This window comes from Dipodomys ordii, unplaced genomic scaffold, assembly GCF_000151885.1.
Source record: "Dipodomys ordii isolate 6190 unplaced genomic scaffold, Dord_2.0 Scaffold99, whole genome shotgun sequence".
Taxonomy (NCBI): Eukaryota; Metazoa; Chordata; class Mammalia; order Rodentia; family Heteromyidae; genus Dipodomys; species Dipodomys ordii.
The window spans coordinates 2,531,512-2,557,958 of NW_012267315.1; the positions used below are offsets into that span (position 1 = coordinate 2,531,512).

The following is a 26,447-nucleotide window of genomic DNA, read 5'->3' on the forward strand; positions in this document are numbered from 1 at the left end:
GGGAACCCACAGAGGTTATATATCTACCCTTGGCCCCTCCCTGGAATGGAGTTTGAGATTCCAGACTCTTGAAAGGATCAAACTTTATCCCCCCCATTCTGAGAAAGAACACTAACACTCACTTCCTGTTTCCTTCTCCCCTTGCTACAGAGGAGGAGACCACCGAGTGGAGCTCTATAAGGTGAGTGTTTATGGCCCAGAAGAGCAGGAGAACAAAGGTAGTCATATCTGTCATTGGTGGACATGCTGGAAGATAGTACCTGGCTTGTTCTATTGTGATTCTTCCCTTTATACTACTTCTAAGATCGTCTCCAAAATCAGAATGCACGCATTTTATGAATCATCTGCCGGTATTCACAATTATGTGAAAGGCATTTGAATGTGTGTGTGTATGTGTGTGTGTGCATGCGCACATGTACACGCATGCTCCAATTCTAGAGCTTGAACTCAGCATCTGAGCACTGTCCCTGAACTTTTCTGTTCAAGGCTAACACTCTACCAGCTGAGCCACAGCACCACTTCAGGCTTTTTTTTTTCTGCTTATGTGGTGCTGAGGAATCGAACCCAGGGCCTCATGCAGGCAAGACAAGCACTCTACCACTGAGCCACCTTCCCAGCCCCCTCTTATAGTTTTTATGGTCTTTCTTGCCTGGGCTGGATTCAAATTGCAATCCTCATATTTCAGCCTCCTAACTAGCTAAGACTGCAAGTATGAGGCACCAGCACCTAGCTCGAATTTGTTTATAATGATCTCTTCTCAGATACAAAATGAAAATAAAAAACTGTATACTCAAACCCTCCCTTTATAACTAATGTAAACTCAATAGTAATAATAATAGAAGGTAAGCCACACACTCTAGGAGAGCTATATTCACTGCTGAGTTGCAGAGTCAGTGGAATGTGGAGGTAGAATTTGAATCAGGTTCCACCAGGCTTAGAAGAATATCTGAAGATAAAGAGGCACTGCTTGGGCAAAAAATAGAGCCCATGTGTGGTTTTGTTCTTGATCAGAGGCCTTTAGGTCTAGGAGCTTAAGACATGCTTTTGGTGCAGTATCCTAGACTTGCTTAGGCCTGCTTCCCTATCCCCATCTCAGAGAGGTGTCTGCATCTGCTAACAGGGAAGAAAGGAACATATACACATGTATGGATTTATCTTGCTTTGTTGTTATTGGAGAGTTTATCTCCCCTCTCCCCCCCTCTCACCCTTCAGAGTGAATTGTACCAAAATAGGACAGGCCAGGGCCTGAGAATTACCAGTTTCCTTGAGGTTTCTATTAATAGAAATGACTCTAGCTGGACACTGGTGGCTCATGCTTGTAATCCTAGGTACTCAGGAGCCTGAAATCTGAGGATTGTGGTTCAAAGCCACCTGAGCAAGAAAGTCTATGAGACTCTTATCTCCAATTAACCATCAGAAGATCAGAAGTGGTGCTCTGGCTCAAAGTAGTAGAGCTAGTCTTGAGTGTAGAAGCTCGGGGACAGCACTCAGGCCCTGAGTTTAAGCCCCAGGACTGACAGAAAAAAAAAAATTCTAACTGTGCACAGGTGGTTCATGCTTATAGTCCCTAGCTACTGAGGAAGCTGAGATCTGAGACCTGAGGATTGCAGTTCAAAGCCAGTCAGGGTAGAAATGTCCGTGAGACTCTTATTAACTCCAGTTAACCATCAAAAAGCCACCCAGGTATTGAGTTTAAGCCTAGGACTGGCATTTAAAAAAAAAAAAAAGATTTCCCCTCTCCAGGTCTGAGGCCTTCAGCACCTATGCTGTGGATATAGGTCCTGCCGAGGGAGAGGGCTGGGAGCAGACAGGAAATACCAGCAATCCCAAAAGATGGGAGTGATGAGTGGCTGTGGGTATATTGTCATGAAAACTCCCACATTGTCCCGGGCACACCCCAGGACATGAAACACTGCTGGAGTAAAAGTCAGCTAGTCTATAGGGATTAAAAATAACAACTCTGTACGGTATTTTCACAATAAAAAAAAAAATAACAAGCTGGGCGCTGGTGGCTCACACCTGTAATCCTAGCTACTCAGGAGGCTGAGATCTGAGGATCACGGTTCAAAGCCAGCCTGGGCAGGAAAGTCCATGAAACTCTTTATCTCCAGTAAACTACCAAAAATCTGGAAGTGGCATTGTGGCATATGTGGTAGAACACTAGCCATGAGCTGAAGAGCTCAGGGACAGTGCCCAGGCCCAGAGTTCAAGCCCCATGACCGACCAAAAACAACACCAAAAAAAAAAAAATAGAAGGAAATAACAATGCAAGTCCAAAATCAGAGCTATTGCTAGGTTGTGATAAGGGTCCTTGTATAGATCTCTGAGGTCTTTGTGGGGGTTCTGGGGCTTGTCATCTTACTGGATGGTTAAAGTTCACTGGAGGCCAAGGCCACCCTGAAGCATAGTGTCTTCCTGGGAATTGGGTATTGTGGGTGCCAGCAGGTCCGTCAGCTGTCTAAACAGCAGAAGAGGTGTCCTTTCTGCATTGTTCAGTCAGGAGATGGGCTACACAGAGACAGTCTTTATTAAATCTCTATTGTGTGCAAAACACTGAGAGAAAACTCTGGATAGGTTAGAAACAGTCAAAGTTGCCAATCCAACTCTAGTTGGGTTTAGCAACAATCCAAGGCCCCTTGGATTTGTTGTCAGAGGTGTGTATTTTTTATTTCACAGGTGCTGAGTTCCCTTGGTTACCACGTGGTCACCTTTGACTATAGAGGTGAGGTTTCTCTTAAGAGTGTGTCTGAGCCCACGTTTCTCCCGCTTGCATCTGATAGACAGGTTTGCTCTGGGTGCCTCAAAGCAAATCTGGCACTTGTTTTTACTGTGCTGTGACCTGTGGTGACAGTGATGATGTCAAGGAGTGGGAAAGGCGGTAATTCTTTTCTGATATGGGCCTTGGGTAGTGGGTTTCCTGACAAAGCCCATGGTATGGACATCCAGGAGTCCTTTCCAGTAAGGGAGGTACTGGCCAGAGAACCCGGCACATGTCCTCAGTCAGAAACATTTAAATGCAGAAAATACCATCTGTTCTTATTGGGCTTAAATTTTCCCTGAAGCTAGACATGAGACACATTTTAGGCTCAGCAGCAGAACTAGTGTTGAACTGTTAAAAATAGAAAAAAGACCCTTTGAGAGAGAAGATAGATTATTCTGTCCCCTCAACACGCCTTTCTTTTGGGAATGAGTCAGTGCTTGCCCCTGAGCAGATCAAGAATCCAGTTTGATAATGTGCTCCGAACATTCCACTTCAGTGGACAGCAGAAGTAATTTGTATTAATAGTGAGCAACTATTTTAAAGGAATACCCTTCCATGTAGCCCTCACTTGGAGAGTTCAAAGGGCTGAAGTTTACTTGGCTAGCTTGCCTTGGCCTTCTGGAGAAGGACTGTGGTGCAGAGACTCTTAAACAGATGGGTGGGGGGAGACAGGAAAGCAGCTACCAGCTGTATGTAGTGGTTTTATTAGTTCAGTTTGCTTCTGTAATGAATTGTCAACATAAATGTTTCTTTTTTTAAAAAAAAATCACTGATTTGTTAGGTTGCAGTTCTGAAGATCAGAAATCTAAAATCTTTAGCCATTGGGCTGTAATCAGTGCTATGGGGGCTTCTGGGAGCTCTGGAGAGCCCCCCTGCCTTGCCTTTCCAGGTAATAAAGGCATCACGCTCCCTGGCTCATGGCCTCTTTCACATTCAAACTCAGCCTTGGCCTTTTATGTCTCAGGCTCAGTCATTTGGACTGTCGTAACTGTTGTCCTTGCCTTCATTTATAAAGAGCCTTGTGGTGGCCTGGGGTCAATCTGGATAGTTCAGGATTATCCCCATCTCTAGTTGAGTCCATTAGTAGTCTTCATTCCTCTGCACCCTTAATTTTGCTGGCCATGTTCACCAGCTCCAGGATATGGATGTGCCCATCTTTAGGGCCCACCCTTGGCCAGCCACAGTGATGGGTCTTCCATTGGAGAAAGGTCCATCAGAAAAACTCTAAAATGAGATGGAATGTAGCTTACCCTCTCCTTTCTGCATGCCAAAAAGGTTTTTCTCTTCCTGCTGTATGCTGAAGGCCTTAAGACAAAGAAAATGAGCCACCTCCTGCTTCCCATTCACCCCCTTGCCTGGTTGTCTATCAAGCAAAGGCATTCTCTGCCCCTCTTTGCAGTGCTTAGGGAGTATGTGCATCTCTGAGTGGTGTGGGAGGCCATCCCACTCCACCTCTGACTTCTCCCTGTATTTCTGTCCTTCCCTCTCTCCCTTTCTCCCTCCCTCTTCCCTTCCCTCCCTCTTCTTTCCCTCCTTCTCTTTCTCACTCTTCTCCATTTGTCTCTCTTCTCATTTCCCTGTCTCCCACAGGGTGGTCCAACCCTCCAGCCATCTCTCTGCCTCCTCTCCTCTGTCCTCTGGGGTTTGGGAAGCTGGCAGCAGCCTAACAGGTTTGCTTACACAGCAGAACCAGCTCTTCTAAAGCTTTAGGAGTTTCAGATCATTTGATGATGACTCACTGCTGAATTGCTAGAAAGACAATTGCATTCGGCCTTTTCTGGAGACTACAGAGAAGAGCTCTTGGGGAAGATTAGACTTGCCTTGAGCCTTTAAATCCCCCTGCTTCCCATACTGTCCTGACTCTCCACATTCTGCCCTGGCCCTTCTGTGGTCCCTGGGTGGGCTGGGCTCTCATTGGCTGGGACTTATTAACATTCTAGCCTGGGCTGGCCCCACCAACCCTCAGTATTGGGAGGTCAAGAAGACAGAAGGAAAGCCTGGCCTTGATGCTTGTGTCTGTGGGCAGTGTTGGCAATCTGAGATTGTGGGATGTTGTTTTGTTGACTCTGTTCTGTTAGTCATCAGCTAAATATGCAGCCCACCTACTTAAAGTAATTGGGAATCTCTGATTTGTTCAGTCAGCAGGAGGCTGGGGGAGGGCCTGATGTACCTTTCTTCACTGCCAGACCCTTCTGCCTACATCTACCCTCCCTGACTGCTCACTGCCAGCAGCATTAATGGGGCTGCACATACTCAGGCAGCCTCCAGTGCTGGGACTGTGCTTTCATGAACTGCCCTTAACTCCTGCCTCCTGCTGTTCCCCTCACAGGTTGGGGCGATTCAGTGGGAACGCCGTCCGAGCGGGGCATGACGTATGATGCACTCCACGTCTTTGACTGGATCAAAGCTAGAAGTGGTGACAACCCCGTGTATATTTGGGGTCATTCCCTGGGTACTGGGTAAGAGTTCCCCACAGGAGGTGACCTTACTTGGAAGTAAGCCTAGGCAGCAGTCCCGGCAGTGTGGGTCTCCTGTCCTGGGAAGGGGTAATTCTTCATCCCAACAAGTAATTTGACAGGGATCGTGGAGGTGCAGATATTTTCAGAGTGTTCATGTTCTGAGGTGTTCTTGTTCTGGAGCGTCTTATCCTGGGGTGCACCTGTGCCTTCTGTCAGCTGTCTGTGGAACGCCTGTGCAGGTCGTCCGTCCAGGCTAAGCTTGCAGCATAGGTTGGAAGCAGCTTGCCACTTTGGAGTGGGGAAGAGTTGTTTGTGGTCCATTTCCTACATCTGCCAAGACAGGAAATGTCTTAATGTTCCATTTGTGGGCAGCCTGGATGCTTCTGCTGATGCAAGGTGCAGAGTGTTTCTAAAAGGAGCCCTCGGCCCCAGCAGCCGCCCTTCTACCCCTTGTCCTTCCTTCAGGCACAGTGGCTGGGTCCTTCTTGTCTCTTGTTCCTCTCTTGGAGCTAGCATTCCTAGGCCGTCCTAGGCCAGGGCCACCTGCCCCTTGTAGAGAGAGTAAACAGTGTCCCCCAGGAAAGGGTCCCTGGACTCCCTGGACACCGTGCCCCAGAAGGGGTACAGGCAGACTCTGGCTGACAGGGTCGTCCAGGTACCTTGTCTTTCTGTCCCAGCAGCACCCTTGTTGGCGGCTGGGAATGGACATGCTGTTTCTGGGAGGGCCACTACATATGGCATTCCTCAGGATCAGAAAGTGGCTGTCATTGCCACATCATGGAGAGAGGAGCTGATGGCTCACCCTGTTAGCTTCTTGGGTCCCACACCTTCTCTGGACATTCTCCAGGATCAGAGCAGTTATCTAAAATGATTGTGATCATAATTTGCCTGAACTATATATTATATATATATTTTTTTTTTCTTTCTCCCAGAGTGGCGACAAATCTGGTGCGGCGTCTCTGTGAGCGAGGTAAGGGAACTGCTTCCCTGCGGGTACCAACCCCTGTGGCAGGTTCTTGGTGAGCAGACACTGGTGGATGAGCAGCAGCATGCGGGCATGAGCCGGCCATTAAGGGTGGGGATCTTGGATATGCTCTGGACTCACCCTAGCCTGCTCTCCCCACAAGATCCCTAGCAGACCTCTGGGGCTCCCACTGTGGGGACGGGACTGAGGGGTGAGAGGCCTGCAGAGGTGGATTCTTGAGTAGAAGAACTGAACCCCGGTCTTACTATCCCATCTGAGTTTTTTGTTTTTGTTTTTTTTTTAATTTATGTAGAGACACCTCCAGATGCCCTTATATTGGAATCTCCATTTACTAATATCCGAGAAGAAGCAAAGAGCCATCCATTTTCAGTGGCAAGTACATGATTCTATTAAAAATAATTATTAAAATACTATTAAAATATGAAATTAGTTATAAGTAAATAATAAAAATAATAAGTATAAAAGTATGCCGGGTGCTGGTGGCTCATGCCTGTAACCCTAGCTACTCAGGAGGCTGAGAACTGAGAATCACAAGTCAAAGCCAGTCTGGGCTAGAAAGCCCATGAGACTGTTACCTCTAATTAAATACTAAAAAAGCCAGAAGCAGACCTGTGGATTAACTGGTAGAGTGCTAGCAAAACAGCTGAGGGACAGTGCCCAGGCCTGGAGTTCAAGTCTTAGGGCCTACACAAAAAAAGTCTAAGTATTCTAATGAATATAGATTTTATTAAATAATATAGATATTATTAAATGTATTAAGTTTTGCAGCCAGATGGGAGGACAGGCTCACAGTATTGTTTGGCGACCTTCCCCCATGGCCTCATTGCCTGCTTGGCATGGTGCCTGTGAGGTAGCATCACTTCCTGTGAGCAGTGAGTGTTTGTGGAGCTTATCCAAGCCAACAAGGACTGCCCTGGTCATTACAGGAGGAACTGGTGGGTGACCCCCTCCCCTCTCTCTGGGTCCTGGGCAGTACTTGGGACCTGGGCTGTGGGGAGTCTGGCCTCCTAGTCATGTATCAGGTTGAAGCTCTAATCCGCACTGGAGATTGCAGGGTGAGTGAGTCCCCACCTCTCCCTTGCCAGGGTGTCTGAAACCTTGGATCCTTCTTTTAAAGAGATGTTATTCTTCTTACTCCAACTACCCATTATGACGTGGGCCTCTATGTCAGCCCATCTCTCCTGAGCTCATTCTGTTCTACTCTAGGCCAATAGAACCCTTTATTTCCTTTGATTTTTGGGGTGCTGCTTTTCTCTGAAATCATATGAGGAAAATAGCTGTGGACCCCCTTTTCCGTACCCTGTGTCTGAATGAAGTCTCGTGTCTGAGCTGGTTTCTGGCTGCTGCTCTGAGGTGTGAGGGCTCTACCTGCTGGGAAATCCCTGACATAGCTGGCCTATGAGACCTTGGGATGAGTCTTTCCCCAGTTGCAAAGCCAGGGGTAGGATGGGAGGTGTCTTCTCACTGTACATCATTTTACTCCCTTAGAAATGAGGTAGATAAGACTCGTGTACATTCCTAAACTTAAACTGCCTGAACCTTTTTTTTGTTGTTGTTGGTTGTGGGCTTAAACTCTGGGCCTGCACACTGTCCCTCAGCTCTTCAGCTCAAGGCTAGCACTCTACCACTTAAGTCACTGCGCCACTTCCAGTTTTCTGAGTGGTTTATTGGAGATAAGAGTCTCTCAGACTTTCCTGCCCAGGCTGGCTTTGAACAGCGACCCCCTTAGATCTCAGCCTCCTGAGTAGCTAGGATTACAGGTGTGAGCCACCGGTGCCCAGCTTGCCTGAACTCTTGTTTCTAGTTTTCTATATAAATATCTTAACACTTGTAAAGATGGTTTATGTCTTGTCTTCAGATATATCGGTATTTCCCTGGATTTGACTGGTTCTTTCTTGATCCCATTACAAGCAGTGGAATTAAATTTGCAAATGATGAAAAGTGAGTATTGGGGTGGGGTGAGTAATTTTTAAATTCAGAAAAACACTAAGAACCCCCAGGATGAGCCTCTATAGTCATATAACCAAGTATGATAGGATTCAGAAGACTTGGACTGTTCTTTAAGAATGCATCTTCAAAAGGGGAAAGTGAGGTAGAGATCTACAATGGAAATAAACGAAGAATTTTAAAGACTACAGAATTAAAGCAATATTAAAATAATACGTGTGTGTGTGTGTGTGTGTGTGCGCGCGCGCACGCACACACACACACACATGCACACCAGTCCAGGGGCTTCAACTTAGGGCCTGGGCACTGTCCCTGAGCTTTTTTGCCCAATGCTTATGCTCTACCACTTGAGCCACAGCTCTGCTCCTGACTTTTTGGTGATTAATTGGAGTTAGGAGTTTCCTGCTGGGGGAAGCTTTGAACCGTGATCCTCAGATCTCAACCACCTGAGCAGCTAGGATTACAGGCATGAGCCACTGGTACCCAGCTTACAATTGCAAACATCTTTGTCCACATGATTGTGGTTGATTTTTTAAAAGCATCTATCTAAACTTAAGCAGTAATTAACTTTTTAATGACTGCTTTAGACATTCATTTAATGTATTTTCAGTTATAGATAAACAGAGGTTTTTATTGAAAATAATTTTATTAGGTAACCCAGAGATTAAACATTCTAATTAGCAGCCTTTTTAAGCCACTTTCAGGGCTGGAAAGATGACTCAGTGGTAGAGTGCTTGCCTTGCATGCATGAAGTCCTGGGTTTGATCCCTCAGTACCTCATAAGCAGAAAAGGCCAGAAGTGACACTGTGGCTCAATTGGTAGAGCACTAGCCTTGAGCTGAAGAGCTGAGTGACAGTGCCCAGGCCAAGTTTAGGCCCCACAACTGACGAAATAAAAACAAACCCACTTTCAGACTCTATTTGCATTGTCTTTGTGATATTTTATGGATTTAAATCTTTTTAAAAAAGAAAAAAGCCTTACCTAAATAGAACTAAAAATCTGTACTTCAAAGTAGGATGTTTAAAAATGGACTATTTTTCCCTTCTATTTTGTGTTTTGATTCTATAAATAAAAATATAAGGAATTAAAATCTGAACAAACATTATAAGCAACCCCCCACTTTTGTTCATATTATTTTAGTATATAAGGGAAATTATCTGAATAAACTAGTTCCTTCTTAACAGCCATGAATATTGTTCTCCAAGAAGCCATCTTTGCTCAGTCCCAGCCTTCTATCACCCCGGTGGCTGTAGAAGACTGCCATGCCACACTCCATCCTCACATCAGTGGGAATAGGCCCAGCTCTTGTACAGACAGGACTCCTGGAGCCCTGTGAGCAGTGTTTGCCGAGTACTTCCTGCTTCCCACATCAGAAATGCTCTTCCATGAAGCGAGCATATGTGCAGTATGCCACTAGCAGGAGCTGTACACCTTGGATGATAAGCTTTCCCCAACCCTCGTCCTGTTCCAGGTGCCAGGACGGGCCAGCACTGCCCTCAGAAAGTGCACAGTCCTGTTGGAAGATCAAGATAGACACTCAGGTCAGGTGGCCACCTAAGAGCTCCGGCCCTGTCCAGTCTTCACAGCCCGGCCTTTTGCTGTGTGGCTTGCTGAAAGGATCTGGAGCTACTGAAGTTACAGACAGTTTTAATTTCCTTATAAACATTAAGAGAGTGGCCTAACTGGCCTTTAATATCATGGATACCAAAGAAATTAGAGTATTGGCACTTTTTTTTTTTTTTTAAATGAGCAACTTCATTGAGAAGGTTCCTACACTGACCTGCCAGGGCCGCAGCACAGGCTCGGGAGCTGATACTGCGACCCCTAGTGGTCCATGTAGTTAGGTTTTTAAAGGCAAAATTCACAAGGTCAAGCCTCGTCACACAGGTGACCAATGAGATTGTCACACACCCAAAAGATTACACAGTCATACTAGACCACACGCAGGTGGCCAATGAGGTTACACTTTGTCACATAATAGCTGTTTAAACCAGCCTATTGGCACATTTTTTTTAACAAATGTAAATTTTATTGCAAAGGTGATGTACAGAGGGGTTACAATTTTTTTTGGGTGGGGGTGGTCATGGAGCTTGAATTTGGGGTCTGGGTGCTGTCTCTGAGCTCTCTTGCTCAAGGCTAGTGTTCTACCACTTTGAGCCACAGTGCCACTTCCAGTTTTCTAGTGGCTAATTGGAGATAAAGAGTCTTTACTGCCTGGGCTGGCTTCGAATCATGACCCTCAGTTTTCAGCCTCCTGAGTAGCTAGAATTACAGGCGTGAGCCACCAGTGCTGGGCTACATTTTTTTTTTTTAATGCCATGCTAGAGATGGAGCCCAGAATGGTGTGTGTGCCAGGCCACGGTACTGCATCTTCAGGCCCTGGTTTTTCAGGCTTTGACTTTTGAGGCCTTGAAATACAGCTCAGGCTGACCTTTAACTGGAGCTCTTTCTGCCTTAGCCTCCTGAGTGTTGGGATTGCAGGTATGCAGCAACACATTCATGGTGACACTCCGTTGCAATCAGTTTTTTAGCCCACATACCTTACCCAGTTTATAAATACTGTTTTTTATCTTTTAAAGGTATAGCTACTGGCAAAAACAATTATTCTCAAGTTTCAGAAAATGTGCAGGGCCCAGATCTGAGGGAATGAATGAATTGATCTCTGGATTTGATTGATACCTGTGACTTAGCTGGAATAGATGAACTAAAAACATTATCTTAGTGCTGAAGTGAAAAGAAACCCACCAGAATGTTAACCTGTTAAGCACCCAGGTGAAACGTACCCTGCCTGGGTGAGGGGTCCAGGGGACCCACCCTCTCCAGGGCCTCCATCTGCCCCCCTCCTTCTCCCAGTGTGAAGCACATCTCCTGCCCCCTGCTCATCCTGCACGCTGAGGACGACCCGGTCGTGCCCTTCCAGCTCGGCAGGAAGGTGAGTGGCCTTGCCTAGCATCTGTTGGTGGAGAGGAGGACCCTGCATGTCTTGTCATGGGGTGGGCTCATCAGCCTCAGAGACCATTTCATTCTTCCTACATCACCTCCAGGTTGCCTGGGATGGGGCTGAGAGGTCTGATATCAGAGTCAGGACTGGCACCATGCACGAGAGGAATTAGGGAAAATAAGCAAAGGGGTCCTTCTGAGGTACATATTATCAGGGCCCAGGTCAATGTGGGAGAGCTCCTCAGCATTTGCTTTTGTGAAACATCCTTTTGCTGACTTTGCTGTCAGGAAGCAGATTGGATTTGTGGGAAGGAACAGGGTAGAGAGCACCGAGTGGGGCCCAGCAGAGAGGGGCAGGTGAGCTTTGGGGATGGTTGGTCTCCCTGCTGCACACACCAGTTTGCCCCAGGGCTCAGGGTAGGCTCCACATAGTTTACAGAAAATGAAGCCATGTGAGAGGACGTAGTGCTGCCCAGCAGGGCACTGCTCAGTTGCACATACCTTCAGCCATCCATGGAGCAGATCGTGAGCCAACTTGCTATTGGTCTTGACCCGAGAACGCAGAGCAAAGCCTGAAGCAAAGTGTGCTTTGCATCCCAGGGCCCTGCCTGGCCACTGCACTGCCCCTGTCATCAGGATTGCCTCTGGCACTGAGGTGCTGCACTTAAGAAGGGCAATCTGGGAGGTGTGAGGACAGAAAAGGCCTAGAATGGTGGCCTCACTAAGTCCCTGGCCCCCTGGCTGTGACCAGCTGCAGCAAATAGCAGGGCCCATGGAGCTTGGTCTGTTTGTGGTGGGAAGCAGTCTTGATTGGAGGGGAGACTGCAGGGGAGACTTGCTCAGCCCCCACCCTCTGGGTTCTGACCCATCTCTTCCTCTCTCCAGCTCTACAATATTGCTGCACCATCTCGAAGCTTCCGAGACTTCAAAGTTCAGTTTATCCCCTTCCACTCAGACCTTGGCTACAGACACAAGTACATCTACAAGAGCCCTGAGCTTCCTCGGATACTGAGGTGAGAACTCTTCTCACCTGGGCAGCAGTGACTCAGAACTGGATATGTTTGAGCACCTGAGGGAGCCACTGGGTCTTGTGAGCCGGGTTCACAGTGAGAGTTTTCATTGACATCACTCTCCCTGGACTGTTGTGGTTAAGGTGGGTGGTCTCCTTGCTACACAGTTTATATACGCCAGTGCCAGTGTGCAGGGGGAGGAGCTGGCCACACTGTGTACGTGCACCATCCCCACTCCCAGACGACCACATGTGGATAGGAGCACTCAGACACCCTGCCTTTGCAGAGTGGCCCTCGGGGCCCTTCCCACTGCAACCCTCCCAGCTGCTACCTCTGCACAGGGGGCTCTGGCCTTGGGCTTTTGAAAAAACAGTTGGCCCCCGGCTGCTTCTTGAAGCAACACTGTGTTTCTTGCTGCCCACACTAACCAGAATCTTGGGCAGGACATGGGCTGCAGCTCAGAGAGCCAAGGGTACCAACTGGGGCCTGGGGCAGTGTTTCACCGTACCCCCTTCTCCACTCCTAACCCCCAGGCTTCTGTCCAGACTGCTCCCAGCCTCACTTCCTTCCTGGTCAGATGACATAGACCCCTCACAGTGCTACCAGTGTGTGTTCCTGAGCAAGATGTAAACCTCCTTATGCTCAGGGTGAAGGAGTCGCCAGCCCGGGCTGTTGCCCAGTGCTGGGACAGCAGCCACTGGGTTGCACAGACTTCTATGGTTGGTCACGGTGCTAGTCGTTTTTTGCTCTCTTGTGCAAATTGGCTTTGAGAAGCAGTTCAAGTGAATATCTTCCTGCAGGCAACCTGAATTGGTTGCTGGAGTTGTCAACCCAGGGAGGGGTGGCCCACATGGAATTCTACTGCAGACTAGCTGCCATCAAGAGCTCTCAAGGCAAAGGCAAAGCTGCATTTCTTTAAATTGCAGGAGTGGGGAAACTCTTAAATGCCAAGTGCCCTTTGATAGTTATAACTAATACACAAATTATCAATACAGGAAGACAGCTGCAGGCAGCTGATGAGTAGCATGTATCAAATGATTTTTGAGTGCCCTATATGACCCACAAGCTAGCTGTTGCCCACTCCTGAGGTTAACTTTTTTTTCTTGTTGTTGGTCCTGAGGCTTGAACTCTGGGCCTGGGCGTTGTCCCTCAGCTCTTCTGCTCAAGTTGAGTGCTCTACCACTTGAGCCACTTCAAGTTTTCTGGTGGTTAATTGGATATGAGTCTCATGGACTTTTCTTCCCAGACTGGCTTTGAACCGTGGTCCTGATCTCAGCCTACTGAGTAGCTAGGATTACAGGCACAACCTTTTATTTTTGTTTTTTTCTTTTTGTGCTGGTCTTGAGACTTGAACATAGGGCCTGGGTGCTGTCCCTGATCTTTTTTTGCTCAAGGTTGGCACTCTACCACTTGAGCCACAGCTCTACTTCCAACTTTTTTTTAAAGTTTATAAGAATCCCATGGACTTCCCTGCCTGGCTTGGCTTTACACCTCAATCCTCAGATCTCAGCCTCCCAAGTAGCTCGGATTACAGGCATTGGCAACCAGGGTGAAGGTAGACATTCTTTGCCACTGGGGTGTGGGTTGCTGAGATGAGAAATGGGGTTGAAACAATAGAGGTATTCTCTGGGATTGTCATTTCACCCCATTATAAAAGAGGTATGGTAGAAATTTTAGGTGTGAATATATTTAAAGTTTGTATCTTTAGTTGTACAAAGGGGTCTCAGTTTAACATGTCAGTTTGCGTACAGTGCATCTTAACCAATATCACTGCTCTCATCCTTCTGGCCTATCTCCAAGCTCCCTCTCATTCTGTGTTGGGATTTGACACCACGAGTGCCCCATGGGTCCTACAAAAAGAGTCTGTCCTGTCCTCCTGGGGTTCTAGTCTGCTTTCTCTGGTGGCTTCCTCCTCATCCGACATCCACTGAAGATGCAAAGAACAGGTGCTTTGCTCTGACTTGAGATGTAGCTCATGATGGTCTTCTTCTGGTCTAGGGAATTTCTGGGGAAGCTGGAACCAGAGCGCCAGCATTGAGACTGGCCTGTGAAGGGAGCATGAAGACTTGAAGACCTGCCCTCCTCCCCTTTTCCTCTGGTCAGCAGCCCAGCACCCTAGGGCTCCTGAAGTACCCACAGGAGCCCAGGAGTCCAGCACACTTGGAGAGAGGACTGAGATGCAGCAGGCAGGGACGGAAGTCACGCACATCTGTGGTACAGTGTGGTGCAGGTGGCTGGAGCCTGGATCTGTGGTGGGCATGTGGCCCCGCTTCCTCCAGCTTCCACTCCCCAAGTTCTTGTTGGGAAGATTTTGTGACAGCAGTGGTGTCACCTGGTTGATCCCATACTTCCTGAGCTGAGCACAGGAGCCTGGGAGGGGGTGTGGGGTCTCAGGACAACTCTGGGATTTCTGGCGACACTGCTGAGAATGTGGAAAGACTGTTCTTTCTGCCTTCTCGGCACATGCAGAATCTAGTGTAATGGTTCCATCCATCGTCCCTTTGGCCCATGTACCTGCTTGCCTTCCTCGGCTGTTTCTGCCTCCTCTGGGTGCCCGTTTACCCACAGAGGGAAGGTGCCCAGATATGCACTCCTTCCTATTCTGTCCACCCATCTGTCTAACCTGGCCGTAGACTGAGCATTTATTTAAGAATAAAATTGTGGTGGTGGTCTGTTTGTGGTTTTTCTCTACAAAGCAGGAGTCGGTGTTACCTCTTGATGGGATGTTTACCCAGGCCCCGACCACAACCCCAGTACTGTCCTGGACACAGGAAGTGGGTATAGGGCTGCTAAGTTCCCATTCTCCTCTCACCCCCGCCCCCCCTCCCCCTTTCCAGATGCTAGGGCTCTTTCTGATTCAGGACAGTATTTCCAGATCTTGCAGGTAGTCTTTTCCTAAAATGCAGTCCTACTTAAGTGACCCTTTCCTTGCAGTGATTATGGGTATTGGGCTTTGTCTGCCCAACACACACACACACACACACACGCACATGCACATACATATACATGTGTGTGTATATATATATGTACATATCTGCTTAGAGAAAAGATTAAGCCTCAAGGCCAGGGACTTTGACATGGACCAAGAACATCGTCTAATTTGTTCACTGGGGTATCTCTTGAACATATGTGCTTTAGGGCCTTTTTTAATCAAACTAGCCCTCCCTGTAGCTGTCATGTCCATTAACGCACATATGCCAATATAGTGAAGAGTCAGGTATGTAGTCACATCCCAAGCCAAGAAACCTCTGGAAGAAGAGAGCATGCATGGCTTAGTAAGAACAGGCCCATTCTGTCTGTGTGATTGGAGTACAATATTTATTTTTCCACATTTTGCATCTGTAAGACAGAAGGGTCCAAATCCACCAGGATCTCCACCTGCCCTGATGCCTGGCCTTTCCCTTGTAGGTCCTCAGCTCTGGAAAAGGAGGGTTTGGCCACTTGCCTTTCTCTGAGCTCTCCTGCCTAGCATTAGCAGCTATAGACCAGCTGGACATCCCAAGGCCAGCACAGGTTACACCCTCCCATTCTCAGAAGCTGTCATCGATTCTCTCAAATATTTTTCCTACACCAGAGTTGAAACTGGACTCCCGAGTTTGTGACGAATGCATTAATTCTTTCTGGCCAAAGCCCTGATCTGACTAAAGCATGTCCATTTCCCAGAGCTTAGTGTACGTACGTATTGCCCCAACTTAGGGAGGCCTTCAAGTCTGGAACACCCGCACCCCCCTCAGCCTCCATGTGTCACTCTGGTCTGTGCCGGTGGCCCTTGATTCACAACGTAGCTCCTGCATGTGCCAGCAGTGGCCTAAACTACAGTCAGGCTGGGATCCTCCTGCCATCACACACCATGGCTTCCAACATATAAGTGAGGTGATGTTCCCTGATTCTTCCCAAGCCAGCCTTGTCCTTTCCCTCCCTTCTCTTTCTGTCCTGAAGACTACCTCAGATCCTTTGGTGGGAGGGGACAATGAAGCCAGATATAAAGATTTACAATACAAGCTGTTAGTGCTGTTTACAAGTGTTTTAACAGGCTGACTGAAGGCGAATTACAAGAGCTGGCAACTGCTCTGCTGTCATCTATCAGATAATTTGAGCCAAGCTCCCCACACCCAGTGGGGTCTCAGGGCCTTTGGCTGCAAGATCAGTGTATGGTCAATACTAGGCCCCTGGGGACACTGAAGGAAGCTGTGCAGAGGAGGCATGCTCTGAAGGTAAGTACTGTGCTGTCAACTGTGTAGACAAATGTATCCCAAGAGCCACAGGACGTGGGGATCACAGATGTCCTGGGTTATTTCTGGAGGTGGGAGCAAAGTGCAGCATCAAGCGGTGTGTCTATAAGCAGGAGGTCTACAGCCCTCCTACTGGAATATACACATCACCCCACAGTACTCAGGTCCTTCCTGATTTCTTTTTGCAGTGCTGGGGGTTGTAGTGCTGATGCAGTACTACTGAGCTACATTCCTGCCCCTCCCTCTTGGTTTTGGACTCTAGCTGTATATACAATTTAGCAGGAACCATTTGGTCCCCAAAGCACCTCCCCCCACCCCAGAAAAAGGGTGGCAAAGGCAGCAAGTAAAAAGAGGCCAGATACAGTTCACACTAGAAATGCAATGCTTGCTTTGTCCCCAGAGGAAAATGTTCTCATGTGGCTAGAGTTGACTTTTAAGAGTGAGTGGGATTCCAGGCACAATGGTTCTAAGTCCCACACTCAATGGAGATGAGAATGAATCTCTGTCTGCAGTCCCAGGATGCTGGGCCACAACTCAGCCCAGGTCCTGGTTACAGAGGGAAGAATGAAGTCTGATCTGTGTGCGATGCCAGCCCCAATTTATAGGCTCCATCCTCTCGCTTCCCATGGAAAATTCAGAGTTGGAAAGACAGTGAGTAAAACAGACAGCACATCAACTGACCATGGACATAAAAGTTTAATCTGTTTCTTTTGAGGCAGTAATAGCAAGTGGCAGGGTGGCAGTCACACACAGTGGCTTTAGGGAATACAGCCTCATGCATGGGGCCACCCCACAGGGCGGATGACCAGCCCTAGAACTTGTCCCCACTCCAAAGAATACCACAGTGGTTCTGGTGAGTTCTCATGGGAAGATACTACTGCAGGCCTGGGATGAGGGAAGAGCCTTATCCCACATCCAGGTCCAGCATGCAATGCGGTGTGGAAGCCTCCAGAAAGATAGATCCACATGATTTCTCCAACTATCACCCATGGTAATGGGCAGCACTGAGGCAGGTTCTACCCTGACTCATAGCTCACAGAGGGAAAGGGATGGCTGAGACGGGCTCAAGCTTGAATTCTGACCAGGCTGCTGTAAGAGCAGAGCAGAAATGGCTCCTCTGGGTTCACTGGTGCAGATGCCCCCACAAGACTGTTGCATTTATAGAACCTCAGGACATGGACAGGAGGTGTCTAGAGGGCTCAGATCCACACTAGGGCAGGACAGGCAGTAATCCTGCCAGGAACACTTCCAGATACAACACTGACTATGGAAGTACAAGTTAGACTTGCTAAAACAAGAGAAGGCTTCAGCTACTTTTTTCCTTTGAAAAAGCAGAACCAAACCCTACATCAGTCAGTCAGCTTTGTCATAACTAAGGCCTCTTGAGATGTGGGACACGGGTCTTTCCCTAATGGTCCCAAGCACCTATATGGCTCCCAAGATGGCTACAAAGGGCTGGGCCCACCTGGGTCCCTGACCCATTTATCAGGAGCAGAATCCCAGAGAGGGGGCAGAAGAAAGGCAGCTGTAGGGATGAAGTCTGAAGGGTCCAAGTCTTCCCAACAGGGAGGAGGCAGAGCTGGGACAAGGAGGCCCTATGGCTAGTGGCCCACAGGCTTCCAAACACAGGTCTTCAGGCTTCACCATGGCCACCTGACCAGACCTGAGAACCCAGATGCTCAAAACTAAAGACCTAAACTCATGGCAAGATGTGTACAGTTTCATGGGGGGGTGGCAGCTGGCTCCATCTCTGTTCACATCTGGGGCCATCCAAGACCACAGATGCTGCAAACTCCATTATTTCCTTTATAGGAAACCAGGAAGGCAGCACTTAAGAAAAGTAGGGACCACCAGCTGCTAGCAGGGTGTTTGGAAACTGAAGTAGTCAAGCCAGATGCCCACTGGTCCTGCTACGTGGGGTGCCTAGTCCTTGGGGAGGTTGGGGGGCGGGATCTGCAGATCAGAGGGCTCCACACCCCAGATGTCCCGGGCATACTCCGTGATGGTCCGGTCACTAGAGAACTTGCCCGAGCAGGCAATGTTCCTGATGACCTTCTTGGTCCACTCTGTGGGGTTCTGCAGGGGAAAAAGAGGCTGATAAATCTTTGGCACCTTTAGCAAGACTGAGTGAGGGCTCCTAGTTGAGCCTGAGTTTCTACAACATCAGGAGTGTTCCCAGATGAGCTCTGGGCCCCCGGAAAGCCTGACAGAAAAAGAGGAACTTAGAGAATCAGAACAGCTACACTACAGTTAAAAAGGAAGACTAGGAGAGTTTCTGTCCTGGAAAAACTGTATTAAGGTAAGCAATTGCCTCAGGTGGATTCAATACCCTCAGACAAAGGGTCCCCTTTGACCCAGGGCTTCATAACAGCTCCTCCAGAGCTTCAAGCTGCTCCTAGGCTACAGCCAGCACCGGAAGCGGCCTCCATGATAGGGTCAGACTAGAGGTCAGCCCAGACTGAGGAAGGCTTCTCCCTGGGGACTGAAGGGTAACTCGGTTTCTAGGCCTCCCATTTCTGGTCTTGGCTATCAGGAGCCATTTCCCCAAAACAGGAAATGACCGCAATTGACCTAGAAGCAGGTGGGACCCACTGGTGAAAAAACTGAAACCCCTCTGGCCTTAGCCAAGCGCTTATTTCCACTATGTGAAGAATCTGACTCAGTCAGTCCATCACTTCCCCAGAGACCCAGCTGCTCTCTGCTGGTCTCTGGGCCTTGAACCTTACCCGGTACAGCTGGTCCACCTGGGCCTGGCATTCCACGTAGGCTTCATAGTCTGCAAACACCTTGAATCTGAAACAGTGGCAGGAGGCTGGGTCAGGACGGCAAGTGGCAGGTGCCAAGGAACCCTACCTGGAACAGTCCCTCAGCAGGGTCAGGAACTACCCATCTGGCCCTCACATCCAAGCTCTGTTGGAGACCAGGGTGAAGGACCCCGCTGTGTTTGTAGGCACTAGGCTGCACCAGATCCATTTGTCCACAGGGCTTTTCTGTGAGTAACATTATTGTACTGGGAATGCTGTTTTAGGGAAAATAAAACTCATTTCAGCACACTAGTCCTTTAAGGGACTAGCATTTACAGTGCAACTAGCATGGGTGGTCGGAGCCGTACATGCTCGCATAGTCTGCAGACTGAGCCATGAGCCCACTTCACCTGCCATGGCCAAGAAGCTCTTGCTGAGAGGTGGTACCTTCTTTAGCATGTGTTCCCAAGTCTGAGAACTGATGACATAAACAAAAGTGCAGATTTATGAATTATTGAAATGCATTTCAGTTTACTATTGAGTCAGACGCACAAATTATAAAATTTACTGTTTGTATGTGTAGGGTGTGCATGCACGTGCACTGCTACTGGGGTTTGAACTCAGGGCCTGGTGCTCAAGGCTTGCATTGAACCACATAAGACACAGCTTCACTTGTGGCCTTTTGGTGGTTAATTGGCAAAAAGACACAGACTTTCCTGCCTGGGCTGGCTTTGAACCAGATGATCCTCATCTCAGCCTTCTGAGCAACTAGGTTTACAAGCATGACCCACCAGCACGCAGCTCTGAAATTCACTATTTATAAAGTTCCTCCTTGTTTGTAGAATGTAAGATGTAATGTAACAACTGGAAATTTTATTCCATTCTCTTTGAACTTCTACTTTCATTCTATTCTGCAAAGAATTTTTATCCTAATGTAATATATTTTTGTGCCTGGTTTTGGCTGATCATCCTGAAATACGTATCTGTAACAAAAATCATTTAGAAATTTTTTTATGTCATAAAAAATGTTCACAAGCCATCATAAGCAGGAGAGTATCCAGTTTTAGCACAGATATAAACAAGGATCATGATCTTGTCTGACTGAAACCAGCTTGGTGACAGTCTTAAAAAAAAAAAAAACAAGAACAGGGCTGGAAAGGTGGCTCAGTGGTAGAACACTTGCCTTGCAAGCATGAGGCCCTGGGTTCGATTCCTCAGTACCACATAAGCAAAAACAAAAAAGCCAGAAGTGACGCTGTGGCTCAAGTGGTAGAGCGCTAGCCTTGAGCTGAAGAGCTGAGGGACAGGGCCCAGGCCCACAGTTCAGGTCCCACAAAAACAAACAAAAAAAACAAAAACAAAACAAACTAGCCCAGTGGGCTGGGAAGGTGGCTCAGTGGTAGAGTGCTTGCCTAGCATGCATGAAACCCTGGGTTCTATTCCTCAGTACCACATAAACAGTAGAAGTGGTACTATGGCTGAAGTGGTAAAGTGCTAGAGTGCTAGCTTTGAGCAGAGAGAGGCTCAGGACAGGGCCCAGGCCCTGAGTTCAAGCCCAAGAATAGGCAAAAGAAAAAGAAAAATAACTAGATTCAACTTTTACTAGTAGGAAAGGATGAAGAGCTGCTATGAGAAGTGGGCTCTGCTGGCCTGTTAGGTAATTCAGATCAATTTTAACCCTATGTTAACTGCACTGTAACTAAATGCCAACTATAAGTTTAACTTGTGTGTGTGTGTGTGGTTTTTTGTTTGTTTATTTTTGCCAGTTGTGGGATAGAACTGTCTCTGGGCTCCTTTTGCTCAAGGTTAGTGCTCTACCACTTGAGCCACAGCACTACTTCCCGTTTTTTCTGTGACTAATTGGAGATAAGAGTCTCACAGACTTTCTTGCCCAGGCTGGCTTCAAACCATGGTCATCAGATCTAAGCCTCCTCAGTAGCTTGGATTATAGGCATGAACCACTGGCACCTGTCGAGTTAATTTATTTAAATTGCAGTTCCACAGCCCTCCCTTCTTGGTCCCTGTGTTGCCTGTGATCCCTGGACGCCCTCTACTGGCTTCCAGCCAACCAAGGGACAAGTCTTCCAGCTTCCAGTTCCCACAGTCGTCCATGAACTCTCACCAAGATACTGCCAGAGTCCACTGTAAAGCCTTACACTGTGTTTGGCTGTCTGGTCAGCTTAGATAAGGCTTCATGAAAGCATGCGTCTTGTCCTCCAAATAATATAATTCTCAGCCCACCAGAAGGACCATTCGTCCCAATGGTGGCAACTACACAGCTGACGGGAGAAGCAAGCAAGAGGGAGACGCACCCACCTGTCATGGTACATTAGCATGTTGACCACATCCTTGAAGCAGTCTGGATCCTTAGGAGAAAAAAAACCACTGCCAATCTGGTCCACAGCCTGTCTCAGCTCAGGCAGGCGTTCATAGAACTCTCTGGCATTGTACCTGTGGAGAGATTTGGTGCATTAGTGTCCCAAGACTGGCAGCTTTGGAGGACAAGTAGTGTACACAGACCCCAGCTTGTGTCTGGGGGTCCAGAGCACCAGCTATCATTTATTGGCTACCAGCCTTTGAGAAATGGCTGGATTAAGTGATAACAACATACCATAAGCCTTTAGTTTCAAGCATTGTATGACTCACATTGTATGACTCACATTGTATTTCTATGAATGAGGCTGAGCCGCTCAGACTTGCCTTGCTGTGAAATCCTAGGCCAAGCTTTTAAAAATGCAGAAGCTGCCCTGAGAGGATCACCTTCTCTGGACCCAAGAATGAAGGAAACCAAACTGGGTAAGCCAGAGCCAGCCATGGTCATCAGAGGGCCTGGGTGGGGCTTGAAGACCCCAGGACACAGCAAAGGTGGGAAGATCCAGGTGGAAGCCTTGTACAGGCTCTGGTGATGAGGACACAGTTGAATTTTGAGGTACATTTACGGGTGAACCCTAGTGCTATCTTTAAAGTCTTGCTGACTCCTCAAGACCTTTAAAGTCAATTATATAATACTGCCTTTTCTTTTAAATCTTCCTTCAGAATGAGGGTCAAGGTCAATGAAGCAGGGAAAACTAGAAATTTCAGCCAAGAGATGGGGAGCCCTGTCTGCAGTCCTAGGGCAGAAAGAGGGCATTAATGGAAAGACTGGTAAACTTAAGAATACAACATGGACTTTCATAGATAGCAGTATTCTGCACTATGGCTTACTTTAACAACAGGGAACTGGGAGAAGGTAGATGAAAGCTGTATAGTATGATTACGAAGTTTCTGCAAATGTAAAAGTATTTCAAAAGAAAAAGATAATTGACAAGTTAGGCCAGGGATCAACAGTGAGGCCCCAAGTGAACTGTGTGCTTCTGGTAATGCAGGTGTTTGCTGTGTCTAGCACCAATGTCTAAGCTGTGTCTGTCTAGGAGGTGGCCCTTCCCCAGTAGTGACGAGTAAAGCCAGCCCTTCACTCACAGCCTGAGGTCCAGATGCTATGGACTGTCATAGAAACAAGTGCCAAGCTCCTCGCAGGTATCCAGCATCCTTGAACCCTTGAAGGGACTGATCATCTCACTGAGCACATAGCCACTGGAAGGCCTTTCGGCCAGCCTTGGCCCCTTGCTCCATGCTGCTCTCCACAGCTTCCTCCCCAGAGCTGTCACATGCTTCATTAGCATACATGGAGGACTCTCACTCACCCTTTCTGGTCCAGAGCCTCAACATCTTCCACCCTCATGCCAAAGATGAAGAGGTTTTCGACCCCAGCTTCCTCAGCCATCTCCACATTGGCCCCGTCCATGGTGCCAATGGTGAGCGCCCCATTGAGCATGAACTTCATGTTGCCAGTGCCCGAGGCCTCAGTGCCCGCAGTGGAGATCTGTTGTGACAGGTCAGCCGCTGGGATCACTGCAGAGGGCAGAGAAAAATCAGCACCAGGCCCTGCTGTCTGATTTATACAGCTGCACTCCCTTCCTCCAGCTCAGGGACAGCCTGCCACTGAGCTTGCTGCAGGACAAGCCAGCCATGGGGGACCCAGAGACCAGGGAGCTGTCTCCTTCCTGGTCCAAAAGTAGGGGGTCCTCTTCTTGATCAGTTCAGTCTGAGGCAGGGGGTCTAAGATAGACCATTGAGGAGAAGACCCAAGTGGCATAGGATTTTTGTTCTAGAGCTTTCAGGGACCCGGCCAATCTAAGTCAAGTGGGAGTCTTAGTCCTTGCTTGCTGACAATGTGGTTCTTTCATTTTCACAACACTGGTATCTTACTCAATTACCTGATAAAACTCCTTGGATCATGCAAAAGGAACCTGGACTGCTGCAGGCCCAGTGGCTGTGAAAGGCTAAGATTCCCATGCTCATGAGCACAGAAGCTACTGGGTGTGTACAGAATGGACCCTATGCTCTGAGGTGGCAGGCAGACTAGATGCAGCAGCCCCTTGGAAAGGGCTGTGTTCTTATACACCCTGGCTGGACACCTTGATCTCAATGTCCTCAGCTGAGACAAGGCCCAGGTGTGTCGCCCCCAGGTCCTGTGGTCTGCCTGTGTATTCCCAGGGCAAGTCTAGGGAGCCAGAGAGAAAGCAAGAGGCCCTGGGCTGAAGTACCAGATGGGTGCCCCATGGCCAGTTCTGAAGATGGAATAGATCAGCTGATCTCAACGTGAGTGTGAGGAGGAGTTCAAAAAGCAGAAAGGGGAGGAAGACAAATGAGAAGTTCCAGGAAGGTCTAGCAACATGCCAAATGTCCAGGCTAACACCTAGTCAAACCTCAAACCTCCCTACTCAAAAAAAAATTTTTTTTTGGGTCGGTTTGGGGCCTGAACTCGGCCTGGGCGCTGTCCCTCAGCTCTTCAGCTCAAGGGTAGCGCTCTACCACTTGAGCCACAGCACCACTTCTGGCTTTTTCTTTTTGCTTATGTGGTGCTGAGGAATTGAACCCAGGGCCTCAGGCATGCAAGGCAAGCCCTCTACCACTGAGCCAACGTCCCAGTCCCCTCCCTACTCTTTTTAAAGTACCCTACCACTTGAGCTCTGAGGGGTTTGTCCTTGTTTTTGGTCTTGTTTTTTTGTTTTGAGGTCTTGATTCCTTTGCCTGGGCTAGCCTTAGGCATGTGGTCCTCCTGCCCCCACCTCTCACACAGCTGCATGCACCACCATGCCTGGCTCAAGCCCAGTTACTTGAGCCTTCCTGGAGACCTCTGTGCACCAGGCTGTTCATAGGGCTGGTTCTTCTTTGAACACAAAAGAAACCAAGTCAGCCTGGTCTGGAAAGCAGGCACAAAGATGTCTGTCTGATGCAAAAAGAAAGGCTGGAGGTATGGCTCAAGTGGTAGAACTCCACCCAAGCAAGCAAAAAGGTCCTGAGTTCAAATGCTAGGACCAGCAAAGGGAGAAAGGGAAGGAGGGAGAAAGGGAGGGAGGGAGAGAGGGAGAAAGGGAAGGAGGAAGATTGAAGAAGAAACCTAGAAGCAAACAGGTAGTGGTGAGCAGGGAGGGGAAGGCAGTGGGGAGAAGCCACTAGCAAGATGCACATCCTAGCAAGAGAGACCCAAGAGCAGCAGGCACCGCTGAGAGGCAGGAGGCTATAAGGTGGGAGAACACAGACTAAGGCAGATTTGAGAAGGTCCAGAAAACGAGGACATTGCAAGCATCACGGTCAAAGGCTCTTCTTGAGCATGCTGCATGTGTTCCACATGGGAGCAAGTACCTCCTGATGCTAACTGAAATGGAGAATGATCCTGGCCAGTACAGCCTACCCACTGGCCACGGGCCCCTGGCAGGAATCTGCCACCCCCCCCCCCCCCCCCCCCCCCCCCCCCAGTGGTACCTTTCTCAGCCAAGGACACTCGGTAGTTCTCCAGGAAGATCACTTTGAGTTTGTCACCCACAATGGGATCATGATTGACAACATCACCAATGGATGTGACCAACTTGATGATCATCTTGGCCATATGGTAACCGGGAGCTGCCTAGAAAGGAAGGTAAGGGTTAAAGGTGAAATGCTTTGTTCAGGGTCCACACTGGGGAAGGACAGCTGGCAGTGTCGAGGGGTCTCCAAGTGGGTCAACCAATAGCTGTGGCAGCCTAGTGCTGGGCTAGCCAGTAGACAGCAGGCCATGCCCCATGTTGTGGCCCTGCTGGTTGGGAGAAGAAGGCCTGGCTCTGCCGGAGGACAAGGCATCTACCAAGCCCTCCTCCGTAGTCATCTCACTTGTGATATTTGTCACCCTCGAGCTTCATTTTCTGATTCCAGCCAGCATTTCAGAAATTGCAAGATAAAAGAAACAAGGACTTCTAGAACTGTTAATTTACAGGAAATACAGAAAACTAGGCAACATACTGACCATACCAAAGGGATATATTCAGAAAAAGCCAGCCTAGGGATAATAACCCAGTATCTGTAACAAATGTATTGAAAATAAAATTTTAAAAAGGTGTGTGTGTGGGGGAGGGTCAGGCGCTGGTGGCTTATAACTATAACCCTAGCTAGTTGGGAGGCTGAGATGGGGAGAATGGCAATTGGAGGTAAGCCTAGGCATACTCCAGACCCCTTCTCAATCAACAGCTGAACCTGGTGTCACACACCTGTTTTTCTCAGTCACATGGTATGCTAAGATTGGGAAGATCATGGTTCCAGACCAGCTAGTTAGAAAAGTCCGAAGAAGCAGGGCCTGGTGGCACGTGACTGTTATCCCAACTACAACATAAAGCATAAAATAGGCAGACAGTATAGTCCAGGAACTGCCTATGTAAGAGGCAAGAGTCTATCCTGTCTCAAAGATAACCACCAAAGGGCTAGGGGCATTGGTAAAGCACTTGTGTAGCATGTATAAGACCCCGAGTTCAAACACAAGTACCTACCAGAAAAGGAAAGGAAGACATGAAAAGATTATCTAGCTGGGCACTGGTGGCTCAGGCCTATAATCCTAACTACTCAGGAGGCTAAGATCTGAGAATCATGGTTCGTTTGAAGCCAATCCTGGGCAAAAAAACTACTTGAGACTCTCATCTCCAATAAACTACTCAAAAAAGCCAGAAGTGGAGCTGTGACTCGAGTGGTAGAGTGCTACCCTTGAGTAAAGGAAGCTCAGGGATAGTGCCCAGGACCTGAGTTCAAGCCCCAGAACTGGCAAAAATAAATAAAGGTCTATATCCACTAATCTCAATATAAGGGCCATATCTGGGGTCTTGATTAAAACATTTAAAAATACTTGTGGGGCTGAGCACTGGTGGCTCATGCCTATATTCCTGGCTACTCAGGAGGCTGCGATCTGAAGATCATGGTTTGAAACCAGCCTGGGAAGGAAAGCCCATGAGAATCTTATCACCAATTTAGCAGCCAAAAAAAAAAGCTGAAGTGGAGTTGTGGTTCAAGTGGTAGAACTCT

The 26,447-nt window shown here is 48.2% G+C and overlaps 2 protein-coding genes across 2 annotated transcripts in view; one reads left to right on the forward strand and one right to left on the reverse strand.

The window, feature by feature from the left end:
* Abhd12 (abhydrolase domain containing 12) overlaps nucleotides 1-14,775 on the forward strand; it is an 83,739-nt gene extending 68,964 nt beyond the window's left edge. The window contains exons 5-13 of the mRNA XM_013027123.1: nucleotides 151-181; nucleotides 2,677-2,722; nucleotides 5,091-5,220; nucleotides 6,153-6,190; nucleotides 6,498-6,577; nucleotides 8,064-8,146; nucleotides 11,007-11,085; nucleotides 11,979-12,106; nucleotides 14,102-14,775. Coding sequence (XP_012882577.1) covers nucleotides 151-181; nucleotides 2,677-2,722; nucleotides 5,091-5,220; nucleotides 6,153-6,190; nucleotides 6,498-6,577; nucleotides 8,064-8,146; nucleotides 11,007-11,085; nucleotides 11,979-12,106; nucleotides 14,102-14,141 — 655 coding nt within the window. The 3' untranslated portion in view covers nucleotides 14,142-14,775. The remainder of the gene's footprint in view (nucleotides 1-150; nucleotides 182-2,676; nucleotides 2,723-5,090; nucleotides 5,221-6,152; nucleotides 6,191-6,497; nucleotides 6,578-8,063; nucleotides 8,147-11,006; nucleotides 11,086-11,978; nucleotides 12,107-14,101) is intronic.
* Nucleotides 14,776-17,022: 2,247 nt separating this feature from the next.
* The window catches only part of Pygb (phosphorylase, glycogen; brain), a 44,220-nt gene continuing 34,795 nt past the window's right edge, over nucleotides 17,023-26,447 (reverse strand). The window contains exons 16-20 of the mRNA XM_013027110.1: nucleotides 24,888-25,029; nucleotides 22,763-22,970; nucleotides 21,396-21,530; nucleotides 19,062-19,128; nucleotides 17,023-18,411 (exon numbers count right to left, since the gene is read on the reverse strand). Of these exons, the coding sequence (XP_012882564.1) occupies nucleotides 18,259-18,411; nucleotides 19,062-19,128; nucleotides 21,396-21,530; nucleotides 22,763-22,970; nucleotides 24,888-25,029 (705 nt within the window). The 3' untranslated portion in view covers nucleotides 17,023-18,258. The remainder of the gene's footprint in view (nucleotides 18,412-19,061; nucleotides 19,129-21,395; nucleotides 21,531-22,762; nucleotides 22,971-24,887; nucleotides 25,030-26,447) is intronic.